This window comes from Oryctolagus cuniculus, chromosome 15 (assembly GCF_964237555.1).
Source record: "Oryctolagus cuniculus chromosome 15, mOryCun1.1, whole genome shotgun sequence".
Lineage (NCBI taxonomy): Eukaryota > Metazoa > Chordata > Mammalia > Lagomorpha > Leporidae > Oryctolagus > Oryctolagus cuniculus.
Genome location: NC_091446.1, coordinates 43,639,353 through 43,665,874, shown reverse-complemented (window position 1 = coordinate 43,665,874; position 26,522 = coordinate 43,639,353). Strand labels below are relative to the sequence as shown.

The following is a 26,522-nucleotide window of genomic DNA, read 5'->3' as shown; positions in this document are numbered from 1 at the left end:
AAATAATCTTTCTGAATGGCCCTTACCTTGAATTCTACCTTGTTATCACTCCCTAAGTCAAGTCATGACTATTCTATGCCCCTTGTCTCACTGTCACAAATCCACTAGTAAAAGCTATGTCCATGTCTTTAAAAGTGGCCTGTACCATTTGCCTTAGCTGTCATGGGAGTGTTCATTTAGAGTTCACATTCCAGAACACTAACTGATAAAAGGGGAGAAAATCCCATCATACAATGTCATGCTCAGGTTTCCTAGGGAAGCACTGACATCAATGAGTATTTCAACCACCATAGGCAAGATGTCTCATGCTAACAGTCATCAGGCCACACTGGACCTGATTTGGTCTGCACGGTGCTGACTCAATCTAGGTTTCCAGTTTTAACTAGAATTGCCTACATTTTACAGGTGACAGATTTAAATCATCACATCTTCAATACAGAGATTTGTCTGGCTGCTCCCCAAAGCACTGTCAGATAGGGCGGCCCTAAGCCCACATTCATACATGGCAACAATCAGCTATAGCCATGTACTTTCTTTCACTTTCTGTGAACTTTATTCTACCAAGTCCTCACTACTTCCTACTACTGCCTTCTCCAGACTGAGGATACAGTAGACATTCTTCATCTTACACTGGCTTGGTTCAATCATTTGTGACATCTGCCCAACCCCTGCAGTATTTGAGTCTGCCTGCCCTACCCCTTCCACTTCCAATTGTACATTTTACAACAGAGTGGTAATTGAATAAGTTTCCTCTTACTCAGAGCATGATACTCATAGTGCTAGATAGACAGCAGCAAATTCAACAGAAAAGCTAGAAGATAATGATGATATGATAATCGGAATAAATGCAGGATAAAAATAACCAAATTCCTTTTTCAGCCTCCTTGAAGAACATGGAATTTACTTACCAAATTGATATCTGATACTTGTCCTGTGCAGTCAGCTCGTCCAACACCAATGTGGTAGCCACTGAAGTTCTGAAGCTCCGGGGTGCAGGTCACTGGAGCAGATTGGGTGGCTGCAGGGCCCTGTGTGGCTGGAGGGCTTTGGCTGGTTGAAAAATCAAGGTTCCCTGAATCTAAAATGCAGTCAGATATTTGAGAAATAGTTCAGCCCACTTATTTGTCAAATAGAATATGTAAGTTTGGATTCCTAAGGAAAAATTATTTGTATATTCTCTTATATATGTTGCACAGTGAAAACTCTCAGGAACCAGTTTGAAATCATAATTCCAATCAAGATCTCTTTCTTGGACTAGAGATATTTCAGACTACCAACCAAATGGCCTGCACCTTCTCATCATGAGCCATTCCTTGTCATCCCATCCCTTTCTCTCACTTCCACTGCTCTTCTTTTCCACCAAATAAAACAGGGATCAATTCTACTGTGATCTACTAACCGCAAACTCGGGATTTTCTGCTTCCATTCTTGCCATCCAGACCCCTCATTCCTTTCTTCTCCCCCAACCAATCTCCAACAACCCCACAGAGTCAGTCAGTTTCCACCTCCCCAGGAGCCAGCTCTGCTCCTCATCTCCAGGATGCCCCAACTCTCTCTACCCTGCTCCGATCTTCCTTGATCTTTTAATGAATTTTTTTCTCAATGTAACGCAGAGCTCTATACACTTGCTGACATGGTTATTCCTTATTTTAATTACTCTTGTATCTGTATATCCACATCTACATATGTGTATTTATTCACACATACATTTTTTTTTTTGACAGGCAGAGTGGACAGTGAGAGAGAGAGACAGAGAGAAAGGTCTTCCTTTTGCCGTTGGTTCACCCTCCAATGGCCGTCGCGGCCGGCGCGCCGCGGCCGGCGCACTGCGCTGATCCAATGGCAGGAGCCAGGTACTTCTCCTGGTCTCCCATGCGGGTGCAGGGCCCAAGCACTTGGGCCATCCTCCACTGCACTCCCGGGCCATAGCAGAGAGCTGGCCTGGAAGAGGGGCAACCGGGACAGAATCCGGCGCCCTGACCGGGACTAGAACCCGGTGTGCCGGCGCCGCAAGGCGGAGGATTAGCCGGCCCACACATACATGAATATCAAGGGAGGCAGAATGACATAAAGGTTAATAAGTCACTTACTGGGGCCAATATTGTTGTATAGCAGGCTAAGCCGCTGCCTACGATGTCCCCATCCCATATGGGCACCTGTTTGTGTCCCAGCTGCTCTACTTCCAATCCAGCTCCCTGACTAATGGCCTGGCAAAGCAGTGGAGGATGACCCAAATGCTTGGGCCTCGGCACCCACATGGAAGACCTGGAAGAAGCTTCTGGCTCCTGGCTTCAGATGGGCTCAGCTCCAGCCATGAGGCCATTTGCGGAGTGAACCAGCAGATAGAAGACCTTTTTCTCTGTTTCTCACTCTGTCTCAACTCTACCTCTCAAATAAATAAATAAATCTTTAAAAAAAATTAGTCAGTTACCAGAAACAAACTGCCTGACTCTACCACTAATTAAAATGCTTAACCTATTTCACCCCAATTTGCTCATATATTAAATGAAGATTATAATAATAGCCTGTCTCCTAGCATTGTTATAAATATTGTTATAAATATGTTAATTAACAATAAATGTGTTAATACACATTAAGAATGTAGAAAAAAAGTGAGTGTACAGCTTTGGTTTTCTTTACATATTTGGACATCCCATCTACACAATTTAGTTGTTTGTTTTGTCCGCTGCCCTAGAAAACAGCCAGGAGGAGCCAGGGCAGCACGTGTTGCTGTCATAAGGCATTAGCAGCCATACAATACTTAGGTAAGCAGTTAACAGCTGATTCCTACTGAGATTCTAGAGTTCTAGAGCTGAAAATAAAATTATAGATCACCTGGTCCAATCTCCTCAGTTTTACAAATGAGAAAATGAAAACTCAGAAAAGTGATTTAACCAAAATTCCTTGCAGACATTTAATCTGTGCTCAGCCCAGATCCTGGAGCTCAGAATCTGATATTTCCTCAGCCAAATTTTAGATAGGGTTAGAAAGCTTGTCTTCTCATCCCCAAGCCCATACTGTTTCATGACATCAAATATTGCAAAGAGGAAAACAAATACCTTTGCTATTGCCTCAATGCTATTAAGATAGAAATGTGGCACCAACTAAAACCAAACCTAACCACTTAGCCAAGGGCACACTCGCACTCTCGGAGTCTCAGTTTTCCCATATATAAAACGACACTGAAACTAGAACCCACCTTTGGAGGAACTTTGTGAGAATTAGACCAGAAAATGCAAAGAGCTCTTATTATAGTGCTATTTATAAAGAAGCCATTCACTAAGCAGGAATCACGACTAAGTGAATAGTTTCTATCATTATTAAAACCTGCTGGAGTCTCAGCTCCTGACTCGGTAAGAGCTAAAACTAAATGAAGCCTAAGGATCCTTTAATTTCCAGCAGCCCAACACCTGCCTGCTCTCTAGCACAGAGTGCTTCTCTTCCTCTATATTTACAAGGAACGTGAAGAACAAGGACACAGAGTACACACTGCATGAGGAAGAGAACATAAAAAGGAACACCAAGGTGAAAAATGTCATCGCCATTCTCTCTAGCCTGAGACCAGCCCCCTCACCCCACCCCCTCCTTACTTTGTCAGCATTCAATCCCTGTCTTCTTCACTCACTTAACAGGAGTTTAACCTGACATGGAAGCAGAGGTTCCATTAAAGAACTACTGCCAACAATGCCCATGAAAGTGGCCTACAATTTTCAATATTGTATATATATTATATATTATATATGTATTATATAGAATATATACTATATATTCTATAAAATATAAATATATATGTGTGTTTGTGTGTATGTATCAGAAGATGTGTAAAAATCATAATTTCCAGCTTCTTTTGAAAAGCTAAGAGACCTGAGACCATGTAACATGACAAGAAGCGGCTAACAATCAGGAGGCGCTATGAATGCCCTTCACAAAATCATACCTGCGCTGTCTTCCTGTTCCACCTCATTTACAGGACCTCATTGGTCCTTGTAAGGGTTTGAGTTTGAAATTCCCTTCTCTAAAAGCTTTTCATAAACTGACTGACACTTAGCAAACATTCATTCTTCTTTCAATCCTAGGAGACAAGGATACCAACAGTGAGACAAAGAGTCTAAATGATTAGAGGCAAAAACTTGGAGTACCTATTGTGGTGCAGCAGTTTAGCCACCCCTTGAGACACCTGCATCCCATATCGGAATGCCTGGAATGGAATGCCTCCTCTGCTTCCAATCCAGCATCCTACCCTGGGAGGCAACAGATTGTGGCTCAAGTACTTGAGTCTCTGCCACTCACTTGGGAGAATGGTTGGAATTCCTGGCTCCTGGCTTCTGCCTGGTCCAGCCCCAGCTGTTGTGTGGAATTGAGGAGTGAACCATAGGATGGAGGAGATGTGTGTGTATGTGTGTGTGTGTGTGCCTGTGTCTTTCAAATAAATGAAAATGAATACGTAAACTTTTTATATAAAGCGGACATTATTGGGCTTGAAAAACTTGAACTATGCTTAGATCAGTGCAGGTCAGAAAACCTATTCACTAGCAACTTGAGAACAAAGGTACACTTGATAAAGACTGATATCAAAGCACACAGGGCAATGCACGAGGAAGAAAGGGAGATAGCCACCCCAGAGGGCATGAGTACACAATGAACTACCAGCAGACACCATGCCTTATCGGAGGTCCCTGATAACCAAGAAATTTGCCCAGGCCTAGGAAGAGCATCCCAGAGAGCCTATGAAACTTGCCTTTGTTGTTTTCAATGGTTCCACTGGTGATAAACAAGAGGCTGAGAAGGGCCACAGTAATGGCAGCCATCATCACAAGGAGGAAAATCAGGAATGCCTCCAACGCGGAGAAACTTCGCTTGGCCATTTTTCCTGAGGCAAAGCAGAGATGGGATAAAAAATGGGAAAAAAGAGATAAAAAGAAACACAAGTTAAAATGCATACAATGTGGGGCCGGCGCCGTGGCTCACTTGGTTAATCCTCCACTTGCGGTGCTGGCATCCCATATGGGTGCTGGGTTCTAGTCCCAGTTGCTCCTCTTCCAGTCCAGCTCTCTGCTGTGGCCCGGGAGTGCAGTGGAGGATGGCCCAAGTGCTTGGGCCCTGCACCCGCATGGGAGACCAGGAAGAAGCACCAGGCTCCTGGCTTCAGATCAGCGTAGTTCCGGCTGTAGTGGCCATTTGGGGGGTGAACCAATGGAAGGAAGACCTTTCTCTCTGTCTCTCTCTCTCATTGTCTAACTCTATCTGGCAAATAAATTAAAAAAAAAAAAATGCATACAATGCATATGCTTCAAGCCTCCGAAGACTAAGATGTCTTGGCTCTTTCATATAAAGATACTACACTAAGGATGTCAAATAGAGAGAATATGTACTGCTAGTTCCATATCCCAAGCCCATGGCAGACTGGCCCAATCAATTATAGCACTCTTTGTGAATAGCTCAGATATATCCAAATCCTACTCAACAGAGTACTGTTCCTGGCTGCCACCACTCAGGATTTGGCATTGACTGTTGAGTTAAAACCTCCTTGCATTCCTTGGCTATTCACACTGCTTTCATTTATGGCAAAGTTGTTGTTTATGGGTCTGAGTTGGGAGCACTTTTGACAGCAAGGACGACTCACATGCTGCCTATACTTAGGCAAAGTCCTATTAGGACTGCAGGTGAACCCTGTGGTTATAGGCTCAATAGAACTGTCATCACCACATGGAGGTAAAACACAAAACTTCCACCCTTAAATTCAATTTTTAAACTTTCAGTTACTATCTGGTGGGAAAAAGGCATGGAAAGGGGGCTGGCATCTTTGGTCTCAAGCCAAGCACTTGCAAAATTTCCTTTAAGTAATCAGAAGGCTCCCACACAATTTGCAAACTTTGTGTCAAAGGATGAGGATCAAGAAGGTCCCTGTGATCTACAAAAGCATAAACTGGCCTAAGAGATTCCTTAAGATCCTAAAAGCTAAAATACATATAAAGTAATAGGAAAAGCATTAAGATGGTGGTTAAAAATTAGACTCTGAAATCTCACCCCAAAGTTTAAATCTCATGTGTGCCATTTATTTAATGAGCTTGGAAAATCTTCCCCTGAAAGTGAGCCTGGGTTTTCCCACTTGTAAATATGGGTATCATGATGACGATTCTAGTACCTATCTGATAAAGTCCCTATCAAAATAAGACGAAATGATGTAAGTAATACTGCTTCTGTTGAATGGAGTATAAGAAGTAAAGAGAATGCTAGCAATTATCATCAGTTTCCAAAGTAGCAGAATCAGTACTCCTCCCTGTTTTCAAGGAGTTTATGGGAGGCTAGAATTAAAGGATTATTAGAATCCCAGCATTTGCCTTCCACATGGATAATTGTGGCTAAGACTTTGCTACCGGAAAGAGTTGCAAAATGGCAACACAAAATGGGCAATACATGGCCCATACAACTTTTTGTTTCAATTTTACTCAGATAACAAGGTAAAAGAATGCATTCAAGGGCTAGTGATGTCACACAGTGGATTAAAGCCCTGGCCTACAGTGCAGGCATTCCACATGGGTTCCAGTTCAAGTCCTGGCTGCTCTACTTCCAATCCAGCTCCTTGATAATGCACCTGGGAAAGAAGCAGAGGATGGCCTAAGTCCTTGGGCCCTGCTCCCATGTGGGAGACCCAGAAAAAGCTCTTGGCCTCGGATGAATTCAGCTTCAGCTGTTGTGGTCATTTGGGGAGTCAATCAGCAGATGGAAGACCTCTTTGTTTCTGTTTCTGTTTCTCTTTCTCTCTCTCCCTCTCCCTCTCCCTCTCTCTATAGCTCTTTCAAATAAATAAAAGACATAAATCTTTTTTTTTAAAAGAATGCATTCACAGTTTTATCTGTAAAGAAAATGTTTACATTTACAGATGTGAAAATTAAATTTTTATTTAAAGTAATTCATAAGATGGCAACCCTGAGTCAGATTCCCAAGGACAGAGAGTTTGCTCAACTAAAATTTGCTAGAACAGAGTAGCTGCTGTTCCCGTTAGACAGAGCAGATATTCCTCAACCTGTGATAGTCCCTACCCAGACGGTCATTTCTAAGTTATTGCCAGCGCTATAGGTATTTGTTTTCACAATTCCTGGGCCTGGAGTGAAATTTCAGTCTAACAGCAGACATTTCAGAGGTGTAGCTAAACTGGGAGTAGACAAAGAAACTGGAAATAGAAGGCTTTCTTCATCTATTTGTTATCACCGTGATCGTATTCACCACCAAGAGCAAGGACGATTTTAAAAGTAGGGCAAAACAAGGTCAGTCTGTGTCTTGGTACCAACTTCTATCATAGCTCCAGGATCAGGAAACACCTCTAAGGAATGCTTCCAACACTCTGATGATCCAAAGAAGCTTACTAGTCATTAGGTGGTGGTTCCGAAGGAAACTTCCAACCCAGTATGCCCAGTTCTTGCTCAAAACTTTGGTTTCTATGAGGCTTATCATTAGCCAAGAAGACTGAGCACTGGACCTCCAAAACTCAGAGACTCCATACAGATCATGTATTCTATGTGACCACATAGTAGGAGCCCATGTATCAGACAGACATGGTGCAAAAACTAACAAAAAAAAAAAAAGGAAAAAATTACACTGTGTGTGTGTGTGTGTGTAACTGATTACAGCCTTGTACACAAGTCAGTAATGGAACTTGATTTCAGATTAGACTGTCCACCTCTTATTTAGACTTGAATGACCTCATGTGTTCCACTATTCTGTTGAGTTCCCAGAATCGCTGCCAATGGTAATACATTCTTTGCGCCACTTTAGCCGACTCAACCTCCACCTTTAGAGAAATTAGAAAATGGGTCAACACTATTTCTTTCTCCCTGGTGATTAAAAACCTGCATTTGAATTCTAAAGTAGATGTCCTGTCTGCCTTCTGAAGGGAAATGTATCTTAGAAGCCTGCAAGCTCAATAAGGCACTCATGATACAATAGCAAGTTATTTGCCATAGGGCTACCATACTGAGGTACCTGCTTTTCAAGACTGAGATAGTAAAAAAACAGTAATTCAACAAAATGCCTTTCCAAACTATGAAAATTGGGTGATTCTTTAGGATTTTGTTAAGTTCTCCGAGACAGTAAGATGATTCAAGATCCCCCGTCCCTAGGAAACAGCAGCCGTCCTTACCTGGTTCCACCACTCACAAGAGCTGCCACATCCCAGTGAAGCAGGTGGCCATCCAGAATCTCGCCCCTGTCCACTTGCACGTTACAGGGTTTAGACTTCACAGCACTTCCTGAAATCTGCTAAGAAGAGATTTTCACAGTCAAGTCCAGGACACTCAAGGCTCTCGTTAGCATATCTGTGGGCTTGGTACAGTTTGAGATTAAAGTGTATTGATAACAAAGGGCCTATGTGCAAACTCTCTTCTGGGAGAGCCTGTTATCATCGGAGAGAGAGATGTCGGAAGGCCCGCTGAACTGAAGGTCATGTCAATCTTTGTACAGCTCTTCCAGCATGATGTGTCCTACGCCATATCTACAACCCAGACCACAAAGCTTACACCTGCTTTATTTACCACCAGCCAATCAGCCCACCACCAAAGGCAGTACTTATGTACGGTAAATACTGATATGGGTTATGTCTGCCACTGGACAGTATTTATGCCAATTTCAGAACAGAGAAGTGATCTCAATGTTCAGCCATTTGTTGAAATTTTGGATTGACAAAGAATGTGAAAAATAAACACAAGAATACAATAGGGTAAGAAGGCTATTCAATCCCTAAAAATTATACTGAAATTTAATAACAAGAAAAACATTACCAAATATTAAATTATGTTAACAAGACAAGTTGACTGCATTTTTGTTAAGTACACATTATTTAATTATGTGTGGCCACACATACTAAAATAAAGAGCAACAAAATGTTAAAGAGGAATTGTCTGGTGATCTCAGGCAGGTTTTGTTTTTATCTTTTTGCTTCCTGATATAACCATGGACCACATTTGCAATAAGGATAATACAGTGTTTTACTTTTTTACAAATATTTTGTTATTTATTTTATTTGAAAGGCAGAGTTACAGAGAGGCAGAGGCCAAGAGGGAGAGAGGAAGAGGGAGAGCGAGAAGGAGAGGGGGAGAGGGGGAGAGGGGGAGAGAGAGAGAGAGAGAGAGATAGGTCTTCCATCCGCTGGTTCACTCTTCAGATGGCTGCAATGGCCAGAGCTACACCAATCTGAAGCCAGGAGATTCTTCTGGGTCTCCTAAGTGGGTGCAGGGGCCCAAGAACCTGGGCCGTCTTGTACTGCTTTCCCAGGCCATAGGAGAGAGCTGGACCAGAAGTGGAGCAGCTGGGACTCGAACTGGCACCAATATGGGATGTCAGCACCACAGATGGCAGTTTTACCCGCTACACCACAGTGCCGGCCCCAGTGTTTTACTTTCTCTTACAGTATTCATACTATAAAACAGTACAAAATTAAACAATGGTCCATCAAAACAAAGAGCAAGAAATAGGCCAGCCCTCCTCCTTTTTGCCTCCTCGTAAGCCCAAACTGTCTAGGAATCATATCAATGAAAGCCATGCAGAGTTAGGAAAGAGATGAGCCCCCCAAATTCCAACCAAAATAGTAGCAATGTAAGTGCCTTCAGATAAGGTATTCTGTAATAGACCTTAGAAAGCTCTCTGTTACTACAGAGGGGAAAAGATTAAATGATAGTATTAACAGGGTTGTTGTCGTTAGTGCTGGTGGTAAATTTACACTATAATTCTTAATTACAAGCTACATAGACCAAATCTAGCTGACTTGATCCCATAGGAGGAGAAATAAATTCAGGCTTAGAAATAAATCCAGGCTTAGAAATGCTGGCAATGAGAGCAGTTCTGCAGATCTAAGGAGTAGGAGCTGTGAGACCATCTCTCTTCAGGGCATCACCCCTGAGTCAGAGGCACCCCAGTAATTGTAGGTCTTTGTGTTACTCCACTCAGGACTCAGTTCCTGTAAGAAGCATCTGACTGTTCTAGTTTGGATTATATACCGATCCCTTTGCTTGTGGGGCTACTGACATGGAAATTGTCACAAGAACATACCCAATGAAGAAAGGAAAGTTCTCCAAAATAACAAGATGGACCAGGTGGTGGACAGATGAAAACAACAGATAGCTTCTAGTCACCTGCCAACAGACTTTTCCTTTGCCCACCCTTCTTCTTTGCAATGAGAGCCCTCCAGAGTGGCCACGTGGTCTCTTCCGGATGTCCCCAGCCCTCTTCCCCATAAAAAGAAGCCATGGCCCATTCACAGAATCCTGCTCAGTGACCCACAATCTAGACAGATAAGATTATTTTAAGCAAGCTTTTAGTAGATGATAATGAGATAATGTATCACCTCTCCCAGAAACATTAGAAGGTCCATACCTTGACAATAAAGGGGTCTGAACTGAGTTGATGCCGAGTCCTGCGGCAGAGCCAGTAGAGATAAGATGTTGAGACCAGGGGACTTATGATGCCCATCAAAACATCTGGCTTCTATAGACAGGAACAAGACAACCCTGAAGTGAGATGGAGATAAAGTCACTATAAACACTTTAATTCATGTAGCTGTTTTATTTCTGTCTGAATGACTCCCACAGACATCCTAGTAGCTAGGATAAGCTAACCGTCCTTGCCTATGCTCCATCTGACGAATTCACTCACAGAATTACTCTACGCATTTTACAGATGAGGCAACAGTTATTGAAATGTTAAATGGTTTGTAGGACAGGAAGGGAGGAGTAAAAGGGAGCATGATTCAGCAATTCAGGATGCAAGTTCAAGTCTCCAGGCCACCAGACAAGATCTCCTGCCCCTCATCAGACTCTTAGTGTCCACAGCACATTGACCTAGGCCCTGGCAAGGCAGCCTCTGAGGAGAAGAAAGACCATGTATTCCCTCCTCCTTAGCAGTTGGTGAAGCAAAGCTCTCTCTTCTGCTCTCAACACCCTATCACAGAGAAGGAAATTACCCAGCTCAAAGTCAAGGTAGCTGGACAAAAGTTAAATTCAAGCAAAAACAAACAAACAAACAAACACCATAATCCCTCAAACTCCTAAGCTATTAGCCAGCAACCACTACCATCATATACTCTCAATATTTTACTTAAGCCTACCAGGTCAGAAATTTCATTTATCTCCATGTTAATGATCACATCTAATCATTCTTTAATTCTTGAAGTAATTGAAGATTAAATTACGGTTAGAAAACAGAATATTTCATGAAGAATCCAGCTTGTCATCTCTAAATGCCATTTTTTACTCAAAGGAGCCAGAGATACTTGGACAAATGGCTGGTTTTCAGTCTAGGGCAGGAATTTTATATATATATATATATATATGGAATATTTTAGGGTACTAGAACTCAAAAGGCTCATCAAGATTATTAGAGGTGTGACAAAAGAACTAATGAGGTTCCCACTAACCAAAGATAACTGCAATGAATTAAAAACAAATCAGATATGCTTAAATACATGATGTCATAATACTTTATTAGTAGTATTTAGTTGAAAGGCAGAAAGAGAGGGATCTTCCAACTACTGGTTTATTCTCCAAATGCCCACAGTAGTAGGACTGGGCCAGCTCAAAGTCAGGAGCTTGGAATTCAATCTGAGTCTCTCATGTCCGTGACAGGGACTCAGCTGGTTGAGTCATCACCTCTACCTCCCAGGGTGCACATTAGTAGAAAGGTGGAATTGGAATCAGAGCTGAGGTTTGAAATCCAGTGTTCCTATATGAGATGTGGGCAACCCCAATGATGTCTTAACTGCCGTACCAAATACCCACTTATAATGATACTTTTAAAAAATGGTAGAGGCCGGCACCGTGGCTCAATAGGCTAATCCTCCACCTTGCGGCGCCGGCACACCGGGTTCTAGTCCCAGTTGGGGTGCCGGATTCTGTCCCGGTTGCCCCTCTTCCAGGCCAGCTCTCTGCTGTGGCCAGGGAGTGCAATGGAGGATGGCCCAAGTGCTTGGGCCCTGCACCCCATGGGAGACCAGGAAAAGCACCTGGCTCCTGCCTTCGGATCAGCACATCGCGCAGGCCGCAGCGCACCAGCCGTGGCGGCCATTGGAGGGTGACCCAACGGCAAAAGGAAGACCTTTCTCTCTGTCTCTCTCTCTCACTGTCCACTCTGCCTGTAAAAAAAAAAAAAAAAAAAAAAAAAAAAAAAAAAAAAAAAACCACCCTGGTAGAAAATCAATTTGTTGCTCTGAACTCTGAAGTATTGGTTTAAAAAGTGGGGTGGGGTGAGGGCAGGTGTTTTGGTACAGCAGGTCAAGCTGCCACTTGGGATGCCCACATTCCTCCATTATTAGAGAGCCTGAGATTGAGTCCCACCTCCACTTCTAATCCAGCTTTCTTGTTACTGTGTACCACAGGAGTCAACAGGTAATGACTCAAGTATTTGGGTCCCTAACATCCATGTGGGAGACCTGGATAGAGTTACTGGTTCCTAGCTTTGGCCTGGCCCAGCCCTGGCTGTTGTAGGCATCTAGGCATTTGGGAAGCAAAATAGTGACTCAAAGACATCACTTTCTCTCTCTCTCTCTCTCTCCCTTTAGAATAAATTAAAAAAATATAAATAGGGGCCGGCACTGTGGCGCAGGAGGATAATCCTCTGCCTGCAGTGCCGACATCCCCTGTGGGCACCAGTTCTAGTCCCAGCTGCTCCTCTTCTGATCCAGCTCTCTGCTATGGCCTGGGAAAGGGGTCAAAGACGTCCTAAGCGCTTGGGCCCCTGCACCCATGTGGGAGACCCAGAAGAAGCTCCTGGCTCCTGGCTTTGGATCAGCACAGCTTTGGCCATTGCAAACATTTTGGGGGTGAACCAGCAGATGGAAGACCTTTCTGTCTCTCCTTCTCATTGTCTATAACTGTATCTTTTGTGGGGAGCAGCCCGGACTGGACTGAGTTACTGGAATTAAGACTTATTCTATGCATCTGCTCTCCCACAATATGGCGCTGGGAGAGAAGTAAACAGCTTCCGCACAGCTGCCTCCAGTTCAACCAATAAACTGTAGGACTTGCTCCTGATTGGAGGAGAGCAGCGTACTCAGCGTGTGGGCAGCTGAGTTGGGATTGGCGGAGGAGGACTATAAAGGAGGAGAGAGACGGCATGCACCAGGAACACCTAAGGGGAACATCTAGCTGAAGGAACACCTGTGCAGCCCCCGAGAAAGCCGGCCGGCGGTGTGCCGCTCCCCTGCGGAAGTGGGGAATGTGGCCAGGGGGAACTGCCCTTCCACGGAGGTGGAAGGGACAGTAGCCAACCCGGGAAGAACCAGCAGCAAACCCGGGGAGGGCCGAGCAGACGAAAGAACAGCGCAGGGCTTAGTGTCGTTCCTCCACGAAGAGGGGGAGCGACATCTTTCAAATAAATAAGATCTTAAATACATATATACATAAATAAAAAGGGAATAATAAACAAGAAATCTAGAATGTACTTTTTTTTTTGTATAAATGTACTTTGAGGGACAGTTTCTCACTGTGGAAGTATTGCAGCCAATAAACAAGGGGGAAATGATGGCCTTTAGTAGCAATGTGTTTTGTAAATGCTAGTGAAAAGACAGATGTAGGCAAAGATCGCCAACAGCTGCTTATGTCACCAAAAGAGAGATAATCAGACACAGCAAGCCTCTGAAAGGCTTAATGATCAAGTATTCTTACCAAAAAGTCAAATTCAACTCAGATCAGCTGCTATATCAAATGCCTGTTTATAGAAAGCAAAAAAGACAATTGAATATGTTCGAGGACAATATAGGATACAGACAGCAAAACCCAGACTCTGAGAAACTCTATATTGTGAACCACCCAGTTTGTTTAAAAACAAATTCCAAGTGGTAGGAGAGAAAAGAGGAGGAGGAGGAACAAGGGGTCAGGTTAGAGTGCCAAGAATAAGAATGGGGAGGGGAAGAGAACGGGTAGGACAATGGGAGAGGAGGAGCTGGGGCAGGAGAGCGCCCAGGGAAAGGAAGGGAAAGAGAAGAAGTCTGTATAGTAAAAGAGCTGCGAGACATGCCAATAAATCCTGTGTTGTAAGCTCAAAATCAGCATTTGGAACACAGTTGGAAGTAGTTTTTCAAACTGAGACAATTGGGGAAATTTGAATACTGAAAAACACTGAGGATATTATTTACTTGTTTATTTTAGGAAGAACCTACCCTTTTTCTTAATATTTATTTATTTATTTGAAAAGCAGAGTTAGAGACAGACAAAGAGAGATCTTCAAATCTGCCAGTTCACTTCCCAACGACCAGGGCTGAGACAGACAGAAGCCGGGAGACAGGAGTTTCATGAGTCTCCCACGTGGGTACAGAGGCCCAAGGATTTGGGCCACCTTCCACTGCTTCCACAGTTGCATTAGCAGGGAGCTGGATCAGAAATAGAGCAGCCAAGATTTGAACTGGTGCCCGTATGGGAGGCCAGCACTGGGGAGAGCAGCTTAACCCACTGTGCCACAGTGCCAGCCCAGGAAGTAGTATTTAAAATGTTAGTGTACTTAACCAGGATAACTATTGAGGAGTTCTGGGAAAGCCCTCCCCCAGCAGTATCCCAGAAATAGTATAAGGGGAGAAGAAACAAGGGACTCATATTTATGTCCATAAATCCCCAGGACAGGTTTCTCACTCTTTTCAGATATCTGCCTGACCTATCAGGTAAATGTCTCTTCATTTTTCAATAAACTATGCTGAACTTACAAATAAATAAGTAAAATGCTAGTGTCATGGTGGTATTGTGATTATGCTTTGTAAAGAAAACTTTGTCTTTTAGAGAGGTATTCTGAAACAGATCTTTTAAAAACTTTAAAAAATGCAAAAATAGGATGGAAGGAAGGAAGGGAGGAGGGACACATGGAAGACAGATGAGGACTATGCTTTTTCTTCAACATGCCGCTGGACGAGAGAGGTAGGCTCAAAGCCCTGTTGCAGATACAGTGGACTGCTTCGCTCCACACACACATGCCAGATCCTTCCAGTGCACAGAATCCGGATCCCCATTTGCCGGGATTCAGTTTCAGTTCCACCTTTCAGATGCACTTGGATTCAGAACTGAGCCACCTGGGGAGAGATGCAGGGCATGGGCCACCGGTTCTGCTGGCCTGGATCAGGGCAACGTGGCTCTCAGCTCACAGCTTGGTGGTTCTGTGCAGAAATTATTTTGGCCGAAGCAGCCTACCCCTAATCAGCTCTGTTGTGCAATAAAAGCTGGGGAACTGCTCCTGCGAGCTCAGCCTGGACACTCTGATCCCCGATGCTTCTGAGAGTTTCTATCTGTGCAGAAATCTTTTGTTTTTATGCTCCCTGGAGTGGACTGCTACCTCTAACCAAACAACCTGTCCAATGTCAGTCTCACAACAGCGAGCACTGGATCTCACTTTGGAGAACACATGCATTCCACTCCACCGGACACTGCCTAGGCCAAGCTGCCTACGGGAGCAATTGGCTTAGAATTTAAGACACTTGAGTTGAGACGTCCACTTCCAATAATTAGAATGCCTGGGTTCAAGTTCCAGCCCTACTTCTGATAGCAGATTCCTTTTTTCCCCCAAAGAAACCTTTTATTTAAGGAATACAAGCTTTATGCATTTCATAAGTACAACTTTAGGAATATGGTGATTCTTCCAACCATACCCACCCCACCACTCCTCCTCCTCCCTCTCCCATTCCCAGTCCCATTCTCCAATAAGATCCATTTTCAATTAACTTTATGCAAAGAAAACCAACTCTATACTAAGTAAAGAGTTCAACAATTTACATGAAAAAAAAAAAAAAAACTGTTCCTCAACAGTTGAGACAAGGACTATTTAAAATAATTTCATTTCGAAGTTAATTCCACTTTTTTTTAGACACTTAATTAACTTTAAAGAAGCACCCAAGAATGATACATCTTTTGCAAGCACTCAAGCATAACTATAACTTATGGGACAAAAAAATATCCGCCACTTAATACATTAAAACAAAGTAAGTCCTTGAGAATGAGTTTTATCATCAATTAAGGAAGCACCTAAGAAAACAAGCAATGGAGTTGCACAATTAGGCATAACTAAAACTTCTATGACATAAGAATATCCTCCACTGAACACACTAAAATGAAATAAATCTTTGAGAACAAGTTTTACTGTTAACTCTCATAATACAACTCTTTGAGGACAGAAGTCCTACATGGGGAGTAAGTGCACAGTGACTTCTGTTATTAATTTAACAATTAACACTCTTATGTATGATATCAGTGATTGCCTGAGGCTCTTGACAGGAGTTTCCAAGGCAACGGAAGCCTTTTGAATCCACAATCTGTCAGTATTTAGACAAGGCCATAAGCAAAGTGGAAGTTCTCTCCTCCCTTCAGAGAAAGTAACTCCTTCTTTGATGACCACTTCTTTCCACTGGAGTCTCACCCACTGAAGTCCTTCATGTAGGACATTTTTTTTTGCCACAGTGTCTTGGCTTTCCATGCCTGAAATGCTCTTGTGGGCTTTTCAGCCAGAACAAAATGCCTTAAGGACTGATTCTGAGGTCGAGTGCTACTTAAAGCAGCTGTCATTCTGAGCCTGCTGTGTGGACTGCTTCCCATGTTGGAGCATTCACTCCTTTTTAATTTTATTATTATTGCCAGACACTTAATCCTAATTATGTGATCACTTTGACATTTAAGATGGTATTTTTACCACCCAGCTTGAGGAGATCTGGGGTCGCATTTAAACCATATCCTTAGAAATAAGTCAGTATGAATATATGCAGAACTATACAGCTTTACATTTACAAACTTCATACACTTCATAATTACAACTTTTGGAACATGGTGATTCTTCCCACCCTGCCTGCCCTCCCACCCCTTTTCCTCCTCTTTTATTCCCACTCTTATTTTTTACTAAGATCTATTTTCAATTGACTTTATACACATATGATTAACTCCACATTAAGTAAAGAGTTTAACAAATGGCATTTAAAAAAAAAAAAACTGTTCCTCAATAGTCAAGACAACGGTTGTTCAAGTCATTGCTTTTCAACGTGTCAATTTCACTTTTACAGATTGCCTTTTAGGTGCTCTATTAGTTATCACAGGCCAGGAAGAACATATGATATTTGTATCTTTGGTGAGGGTACTGGCTTATTTCACCAAGTATGAAGTTTTCCAGATTCATCCATTTTGTTGCAAATGACCAGATTTTTTTTAACCACCATATAGTATTCCATGGTGTACATATCCTATAATTTCTTTAGCAAGTCTTCAGCTGATGGGCATTTGGGTTGATTCCATGTCTTAGCTATTGTGAATTGAGCTGCAATAAACATGACAGTGCAGATAACTCTTTCATATGCTGATTTCATTTCCCTTGGGCAAATTCCCAGAAGTGGGATGGTTGGTCATATGGTAGGTCTATATTCAGATTTCTGAGGTATCTTCATGCTGTCTTCCATAGTGGCTTTACCAGTTTACAGTCCCACCAACAGTGGATTAGGGTACCTTTTCCCCACATCCTCGGAAGCAGTAAAGAATTCGCTAAAGTAGCAGGATATAAAATCAATACACAAAAATCAACAGCCTTTGTATAAATAGAGAATGTCATGGCTGAGAAAGAATTTCTAAGATCAATCCCATTCACAATAGCTACAAAGAGAAATCAAATACCTTGAAATAAATTTAACCAATGATGTCAAAGATCTCTGTGATGAGAACTACAAAACATTAAAGAAAGAAATAGAAGAAGATACAAAAAAATGGAAAAATCTTCCATGTTCATGGTTTGGAAGAATCAATATAATCAAAATGTCTATACTTCCAAAAGTAATTTACAGATTCAACATGCTACCAATCAAAATACCAAGGACATTATTCTCAGATATAGAAAACAATGATGCTGAAATTCATTTGGAAACACAGGAGGCCCCAAATAGCTAAAGCAATCTTATACAACAAAAACAAAGCCAGAGGTATCATGATACCAGATTTTAAGGCATACTACAGGTCAGTTATAATCAAAAGAGCCTGGTACTGGTACAAAAACAGATGGATAGACCAATGGAATAGAATAGAAATGCCAGAAATCAATCCAAACATCTACAACTAATTTATATTTGATCAAGGAGCTAAAACCAATTTCTGGAGCAAGGACAGTCTCTTTAACAAATGGTGCTGGGAAAACTTGGTTTCCACATGCAGAAGTATGAAGCAAGACCCCTACCTTACACCTTACACAAAAATCCACTCAAGATGGATTAAAGACCTAAATCCGTGACCCAATACCATCAAATTATTAGAGAACATTGGGGAAACCTTGCAAGACATTGGCATAGGCAAAGAGTTCTTGAAAAAGAGCTCAGAGGCACAGGCAATCAAAGCCAAAATCAACAAATGGGATTACATCAAATTGAGAAGCTTCTCTACTGCAAAAGAAACACTCAGGAAAATGAAGAGGCAACCAACCGAATAGGAGAAATTATTTGCAAACTATACAACTGATAAAAGATTAATAATCAGAATATATAAAAAGATCAAGAAATTCTACAACAGCAAAACAAACAACCCAGTGAAGTAATGGGCAAAAGTCTTAAACAGACATTTTTCAAAAGAGGAAATCTAGAGCCGGCGCCGTGGCTCACTAGGCTAATCCTCCACCTTGCAGCGCCGGCACACCGGGTTCTAGTCCCGGTCGGGGCGCCGGATTCTGTCCCGGTTGCCCCTCTTCCAGGCCAGCTCTCTGCTGTGGCCAGGGAGTGCAGTGGAGGATGGCCCAAGTGCTTGAGTCCTTGGGCCCTGCACCCCATGGGAGACCAGGATAAGTACCTGGCTCCTGCCATCGGATCAGTGCGGTGCGCCAGCCGCGGCGGCCACTGGAGGGTGAACCAACGGCAAAGGAAGACCTTTCTCTCTGTCTCTCTCTCACTGTCCACTCTGCCTGTCAAAAAAAAAAAAAAAATCTAAATGGCCAACAGACACATGTAAAAATGCTCAGGGTCACCAGCTATCAGAGAAATGCAATCAAAAAGCACAATGAGGTTTCACCTCACCCCAGTTAGAATGGCTTTCATTCAGAAATCAACAAACAACAAATGCTGGTGAAGATGTAGAGGGAAAGGTACCCAGATTTCTTATAAAGCACACTCTGGGAGACAGCAAGTGATGGCCCAAATGCTTGGGTCTCTGCCTCCCACCTGGGAGACCTAGACTGACTTTCTGACTGTTGGCTTTGACTGGGCCCAGCCCCTGCCATTGTGGGCATTTGGTGCAGTGAACCATTAGATGGGCAGTGTGTCTGTCTCTCCCTCCCTCCCTCTCAAATAAATAAGCAACTTTTTAAAAAGTGGTAAGCAGTTTGGCACAATGAAGACTTTCAATGGACCTAAAAAGAAATCAGTTTTATCTACACAGGGTTGCCACGGTGGTAGCTTATCATCTCAAGAGTCATGTGTAAGACTGAAAATTCCAGGGCCAGCACTGTGGCATAGCAGGTAAAGCCACTGCCTGCAGTGCCAGCATCCCATATGGGCTCCAGTTCAAGTCCCATCTTTCCTCTTCTGATCCAGCTCTCCACTATGGCCTGAGAAAGCAGAGTAAGAAGGGCCAAGACCTTCGGCCCCTGCAACCACGTGGGAGACCTGGATGAAGCTGCAGGCTCCTGACCAGCCCAGCTCTGGCATTTGCAGCCATTTGGGGAGTGAAACTGTAGATGGAAGACCTCTCTCTCTGCCTCTGCCTCTCTGTAACTGTCTTTGTAACCCTGCCTTTCAAATAAATAAATAAATAAATAAATAAATCTTTTTAAAAAAGACTGAAAAACCCCTCTAAACCCAGAGCAGTCCCATCATCAATTAACTACAGATTTACCTTTCACTTGTGTCCATTCAGCCATGACTTCAATTCCCAAGCAGGAGAGGCCACTTTGTTCCCAGCAGGAGTGAATGTCTCTTATGTACCCACTTCTGCATCCATCCCATGTTGAGCCCATATTGCAAGCAGGTGTGTACCCTAGGACCTAGGACTCTGGAGGCGCATGGGAGAGTGCAGGTCCCATGAGGGAAGTTCTAGCTCTGACCACAGAAGCAGGACACAGAAAATGACAGGGCATATCAGAACAGCACACCACTGAGCTCCTTCCACCAGGGAGTCCACAAAGCCCATGTTTCACAGCTAAGGGACGAAATAAATGCTGAAAATCTTTCTGCTTTTCTCAGAGAACAGGACATACCAGTTACTCACCTCAAATGTACCACATCACTGCGGTCAATACAAGGAGAAAACATGGGACACTGAGGGTATGAGAAGGAATGGACTTAACACCTGAAGGTGAAACATTGTTGCTTGTTTTTTTAATCCCTCTGAGCTTTTCTTTATTAAAACAAACAAACAAACAAACAAACAGAGACTAAGAAGAGAGCTTACATTTTGTTAAAAAGTCACATGGATGATACAAGGGTACGACACAAAGTCATGACCATGAAAATAAAAGATAAGTTAATTTTGGTGAAATTAAAAAAAAAAAATTCCATGTATGGTTTGTTGACAATAGGCATTTTCCATGAACTTTTTGAAGACTCTTTCTGTGCCTGGATTTCAAAAAATTTTGCACCAAAATAAATTTACCTTTAATTAATAATTAAAATTCAATTAATAATTCAATTAAATTTAGAATGGTAGTTTCTGTGCATTTTAACCCCTGTTGCATGGTTATCTTTTCTTGATGTATTTCCCTCACTCAGTTCTAAAGATTTCTACATGGGAGAAGGAATTTTGCTGTTTTCCACAAATCCTGAGGGTTTAAAATCTAGATAAACTGAAATTAGAAAAATCTCCTATTTCTCCACTGCTAGATAAACTGCGTGGGACTGTGTAACTGTTTTTCAGAGTATTTGGAAATTTTTCTCTGATGGTATATCTTTTTTCAAAGCCTCAGGTAATAATTTATTTCATTTGGCAGTCACAAATTTGAGCTGTTTGACATATGAGATTATAAAGTCAGATTGGGAGAAAGCAGGCTGAAGCTTTCTTGATCATAATTTCAGGGACAGAGTGAATATAGCATTTGATGTAACTCTTGCTCTCTACATAAATCCCAGAGGCTGAGTATCTCCCACCTACACTGTACATATTTGGAAAATGTACCACGCCCCTTGATAGAACTTTGACAGAAAAGAAAAGATCAAGAGAAGCAGAAAACAACTTGATTTTTATCACCGTATAGCCTGACTCAATCATTGTTCTCTCTAGTCAACTCAGGAGAGGGAGAGGAGAGCATAAGCAGAGTTAAGCATAAAGGTGAGTTGTCTTTTTCTATTGAACAGAACCAAGCCTGAGGAGGAACCTGCCTGAAACCAATTCCCTCTTCCATATCTACTGCAAATTCACAGAGAACCCCCGCTTAGATCAGACAAGAAGCAAAAATGGAGAGACACTAGACCATCCCTAAGTCAAAGAGTGAACACACACTAACACATTCTCTCTTGCTGCAATTGTCTAACTCCTTCCCAAGGACACTCCACCTAAGACCTAGAGGGAAAACAAAACAAAACAAAACAAAACAAAATGCTTCCTCATGTGTATCTATCTCTACGGATAAGGCCGGCAAAAGGACTTAACACTCTGGGTTTGTTGTTGATCTGCGATGGTGGTAAGAGCTAGATGACATCTGAAATACCCAGGCTTAAAAATAGATTAGGTGTTTACTTGATGCTCCCTCCCTCCCAAAGAGGCCAGGACTAAGTTGTGGTGTGAATTTTAGGTTCATATGGAACTTGGGTCCTGAAGGGCTAAGGTTAGGGTAAGAAGTTTTCATTTGAGCCTCATCAAGGGGTCAATCAAGGGAAGCCTTTGATAGAAAACCAAAACGTGAAAACAAGTGGCTTTCAGATACCAAAGGTAGGATCTATCTTGTATGTCAGAGCCAAAATGGTGCCAGATATGGATGGAATCTAGACTGAAGTAGTTGAGGCAAAGTCTGAAGGGACTGGCAGTTGGGGCCTTCATCATCTACAGGTAGTGCTCACAATTCCATTTTATGGGTCAGGAGATTATAAGATATTTGTGTGGGTTGGGTTGCAAGATAAGAACAGGCAAACATTGAAACAACAACACACGAAGCTCTAACATGTAGCTCCTGACCAAGCCAGGGCAAGAAGAAAAGTTATCTTCTTAAAATAATACACAATAAAATGAAATAAACTAGTTGAAATCTTAGTGTTTTCCTGAATCTGTTCTAATATTGCATGAATTGCCTCATGTAACACAGTAATCATGTGAGGATGGCATCATTCCTATCTCCATGTCTATATCGAATTAAAAATGAAAAATTGAGTCACAGAGAGTTTAATATATAGTGAAAAGTCACTGCCAAGTGGGATTCAAAACCAAATCTTTGACCCTCAGGTCCTCTAGCTTAACCATAAACTAGTCATTCCCAAGTAAAGTACCTATCATTTCTAGTAGTATCACAATTGATGTCCTTAGAGAAACAATAAGATAATACCTGCAAAGTAGTCAAAACCACAAAGCTATATAAGAAGAAATCAAACATTTAGAAAGAGGCCTTGTGAGAAGAGAGAAGGATTCTGGAATCATCCAGGCCAACCTGCCTTGTCATGGAGATAAATACCAGTTACTTACCTAAGGTCCCTGTAGTGGAGACTTGTAGCAGCCATTCATCTGCTTCTCTACTCCTTCAAGGGTGTATGGCAAGGTTCTGCTTTCCAGCCTCTAATAATTACTGGCCAACGGGCTGTGAGCAGTGGTGACAAGTCACCTCTGGATTGAAGGATTTAACATTGAGGCATTTGAGAGGGGGTGTGAATTCTGCATGGTCTCTCTTCCCCTGCCACGGTGAAGACGCCTGGTAGTCAGGTGTCCCAGATCCCAGGTTACAAAATTCTTGAGTAATCACTTAGAAGAAACCCACCTCAGAGAGTCACCCAACCAGGAGTGGACTTTGCAGAATAAGAAATTAATGTTTATATGGGTAGCAACTAGATTTGAGGGGTTTACTTATACCACAACAAATTTCCTGCCCATCCTTAGTTAAATTATAACACTTTTTTACAACTTCCTTCAACCTAATAAACATCTCAGATCAAATGGTTTTTAGTTCTACTGTTCAAAATATTTTAAAATCTCTCTAATTTAGAGATCGAATTTCAAGTCATCTCAAATCTAAGATACATTAGAAAATAGAGGAAATAAACATAAAGGCCTACAAGGTCACAGAAATTGATGGAGTGAAGTCCATATATTTTATACCACTGAAGAAACCCTCAGACACATTCGGATCATGGTCGTTCGTAAATCACATTCATGTCTAACCAGCTACTCTCTCTTTTTTTCAATCCTAAAAATTAAGACAAATAAGTTCTCTGGAAGCAGGACACAGGTAGCTGAAGAGATAGCTGAGAGAGACTCGGGTGAAAATGACTCAGCCAGGACAAGTCAGTGGTCACAGTGACAATTTGGGTCATTTTCACAATGTAAAACAGCAGGATATGTAAAACATTTGAAAAACACTTTCTTCCAAGATGTTTTTTCTTTCAAGTTTTGGTGTTTAAGTGAAAGGACTTCAAATTGTAAAGCTATCAAACATGTAAAAGAGACAAGGGCAAAGAGGTAACTGAACGTCCCTCCCAAATGCTATAGTGTTTTGTTTGGGTGGGCTTTAGGGAGTTTTAAACATTTTCTTCATTTTTACTTTACCATATTTAATTTTTTTCTGCAATGTCATATACTACTTTTATGATAAGTGAATGTTTTTAAAAAGATGCATTCAATATAGAATACAGAATACACAGAATAATTCCTCAAGCAGGCTAAAAAAAAGTGTCAACTACATTAGCCTGTTCATGTTTATCATCAAATGAAGAATAACCACCTCTTAAAAACAGACTTCCTGGGGCTGGCACTGTGGTATAGTGAGTAAAGCTGCCACCCCCAGTGCCAACATCCCATAGGGGCATTGGTTGGAGTCCAGCTGCTCCACTTCTGATCTAGCATTCCTGTTGATGCACCTGGGAAAGCATTGGAAGATGGTCCAAGTGCTTGAGCCCCTGCACCCATGTAGAAGACCCAGATGAAGCTCCTGGCTCTAGGCTTCAGCTTAGCCCCGCCATGGCCTTTGGAGCAATTGGGAGAGTGAGCCAGCAGATAAAAGAGCTCTGTCTCTGTCTCTGTCTCTCTCTCTCTCCCTCCCTCCCTCTTTGTAACTCAGAGAGTTACAATAATAATTACAAATAATTAAATAAAAGTTGATTTTACAAAGTTTAAAATCATTAAATGACTCTTTAAAAAACAGCAGACTTTGTATTTCTTTACTTGGAAGTGTGAGGAGGGTGTGTGGATATCAGATTTCATCTTGGGCTGAGTGCATAGGACTTCCAGAAGTTAGGAGGTATCCACCAATTTAGCCAGGGATAATGGGATAGAGTGAGTTCTACCTGCTTGTTCACTCCACGAATCAGAGAGCAGGCTGATCTTCCTTTTTATGCCTAGGTAAGCTGAAACTTAGAGGCACCATGAGAGACAAAGGTTCTTCTGAACTGGGTAATTATACTGGTATTTGCATAAGAGATTTGATAATGTAGGGTTGCATGAAGTAGTCAAGCCTGTTGTCTTTCAAATGAGTCCAAAGTCTAAGACACATTCCAATGTGTCAGTTCTAGGGTTAATATATTCAAAATATGTAAGTGCTGGGTCAGCCTTGGCACTGACAAACCAGAGCAGATGCCACAGTAAACAACTGATAGACTAGTACTGATGCATTCCTGCTGACCATCAGCCAGCCGTGGGGGAATTCCTTTTTGAAACCTGGAATTGGGCATTGAATGAGGTGTTTCTTTCTTCAAAGCTTCAATCATTGAGTTATATATCTTATAAACAGAATGAGTAGTCATGTGCACGCACGCACACATACACACACACACTCACAAACTCCCCACTCCGACCCCAACCTCAACTCACTGTTCAAAAATCGCTTCAATCCATCATGAGGGACATAGGCCACCAGTAACAGTTTCACATAGTTTTAAAAGCACCATTAAAGGAGAAAACATCAGAAAATTGGCATGATGTCCCGACAGGCTTGCCAGCACACCTCCAGCCAAACCACACTTACTGCAGGAACAAAACTCAATGATGTGATGAAAGAAAATGTCTTGCTCTAGTTTAGGCAGGTTGTAAGCCCACTTATCCTTGAAGCCCTTTTGGAGGGAGAAAAGACAAACCTAATTTGTAGAGGAGAAGCATAAGATCATAAGAAATGCTTCCTTACCCAAGACAGGGACTGCCCACATCATATTTGTATTTAAGGCAGAAGTGAATAAATGGGCACATTTACCACCAACTCTCCTAAGGGTTGTGCGCTTTATAGCAGGTGAGTGTGTGAGGGAAACCTGTAGGTTCTGTCTGCAAGGCAACAGCACAGATGTGATGATAAACAACAGGTTTGAGGAGACAATGGGACCAGTAATGAGTGTCACAGCCAGAAAACATGTGCCCAACCTAAAGACCATACCTACCACTCATTGGTGCCATGAGGAAATGCAGGCTGAATATTGATGAATCTTCCCAATTGCTGTTGTTATTTATTTATTTGGGAGAGCAAGAGAGAGGAGAGTTCCCATCTATTGGTTCACTTCCCAAATGACCAATGGCAGGGGCTGGGATTGAGCTGGAGCCAGGAAACAGGAGCCAGGAACTCTATCCAGGTTTCCCACGTGAGTGGCAGGAACCCAATTACTTGAGCTTCATTCCCAAATGTGCATTAGTAAGAAGTTTTAGAGTCAGAAGTCAGAGCTGGGCATTGAACACAGATACTCCAATAGGACATGTACATCTGAACCACTAGGCTAAATGTCCACTCCAGATCTTCTCATTTATAATGAAAAGTAAGTAATAGATGTTTATTTCACATTTCTTGATTCTCAAATGTAGGCAAACAAGTTTCAAGGGAAAACATCCAAACCTTTCCTCCATGCTTCAGGTCAACATTAAGTAGGACCAACAGTGCATAAATTGCAAACTCTATTTTAATCCAATCTTTCCTTCATCCAGAAATATTTTCTGAGTATCTATGGAGTACCAGACATTGTGCTAGGAATAAAGGATGTCATTCATAAGACAAAGTTGCTACCCTCAACAATCTCACAATCCTATGTGAGACAGAGATGAAGCCCAAGAACTGACTTGTAATACCAGACCATGAGGACTCACAAGAGGGAGGCCTAAAAAATGGGGTTTCCAGAATAGGGCTCAGAAATTGCTTTGCTAAAGAAGTAATGTCCGAATGGAGACAAAAATGGTAGCTATTACCTGATATATCAGTTAGCTTTGGCTGCATAACAGACCATCCCAATATTTAACATCCTAAAATAGCACCAATTTGTTTAGCTCAAAATTCTATAGGTTAATAGTTTGAGGTGGGACCAGCTGGGCAGCTCTGATCTAGGACTTGCTAACGTATCAACAGAGAGTTGGTGTGTTGGTTGAGGGTTGACTGGGAGTTGGTCTAGGACGGTCTTCACTTGGGCAATTTGTGTATGATGCTCATGGTCTCATATCCAGCAG

At 42.2% G+C, this 26,522-nt stretch overlaps 1 protein-coding gene across 5 annotated transcripts in view; it reads right to left on the bottom strand.

Moving 5' to 3' along the window:
• The window catches only part of ASAH2 (N-acylsphingosine amidohydrolase 2), a 204,278-nt gene that overhangs the window by 164,048 nt on the left and 13,708 nt on the right, over positions 1-26,522 (bottom strand). For 3 of the 5 annotated variants that reach the window (XM_051823908.2, XM_051823909.2, XM_051823906.2), the window contains exons 2-5: positions 10,369-10,502; positions 8,141-8,259; positions 4,739-4,870; positions 909-1,078 (exon numbers count right to left, since the gene is read on the bottom strand). In XM_051823908.2, the coding sequence (XP_051679868.2) occupies positions 909-1,078; positions 4,739-4,865 (297 nt within the window). In that variant the 5' untranslated portion in view covers positions 4,866-4,870; positions 8,141-8,259; positions 10,369-10,502. Of the gene's footprint in view, positions 1-908; positions 1,079-4,738; positions 4,871-8,140; positions 8,260-10,368; positions 10,503-22,583; positions 22,717-26,522 lie in introns of those variants that run through there. The other 2 variants (XM_051823907.2, XM_017348776.3) reach the window with 2 other exon arrangements.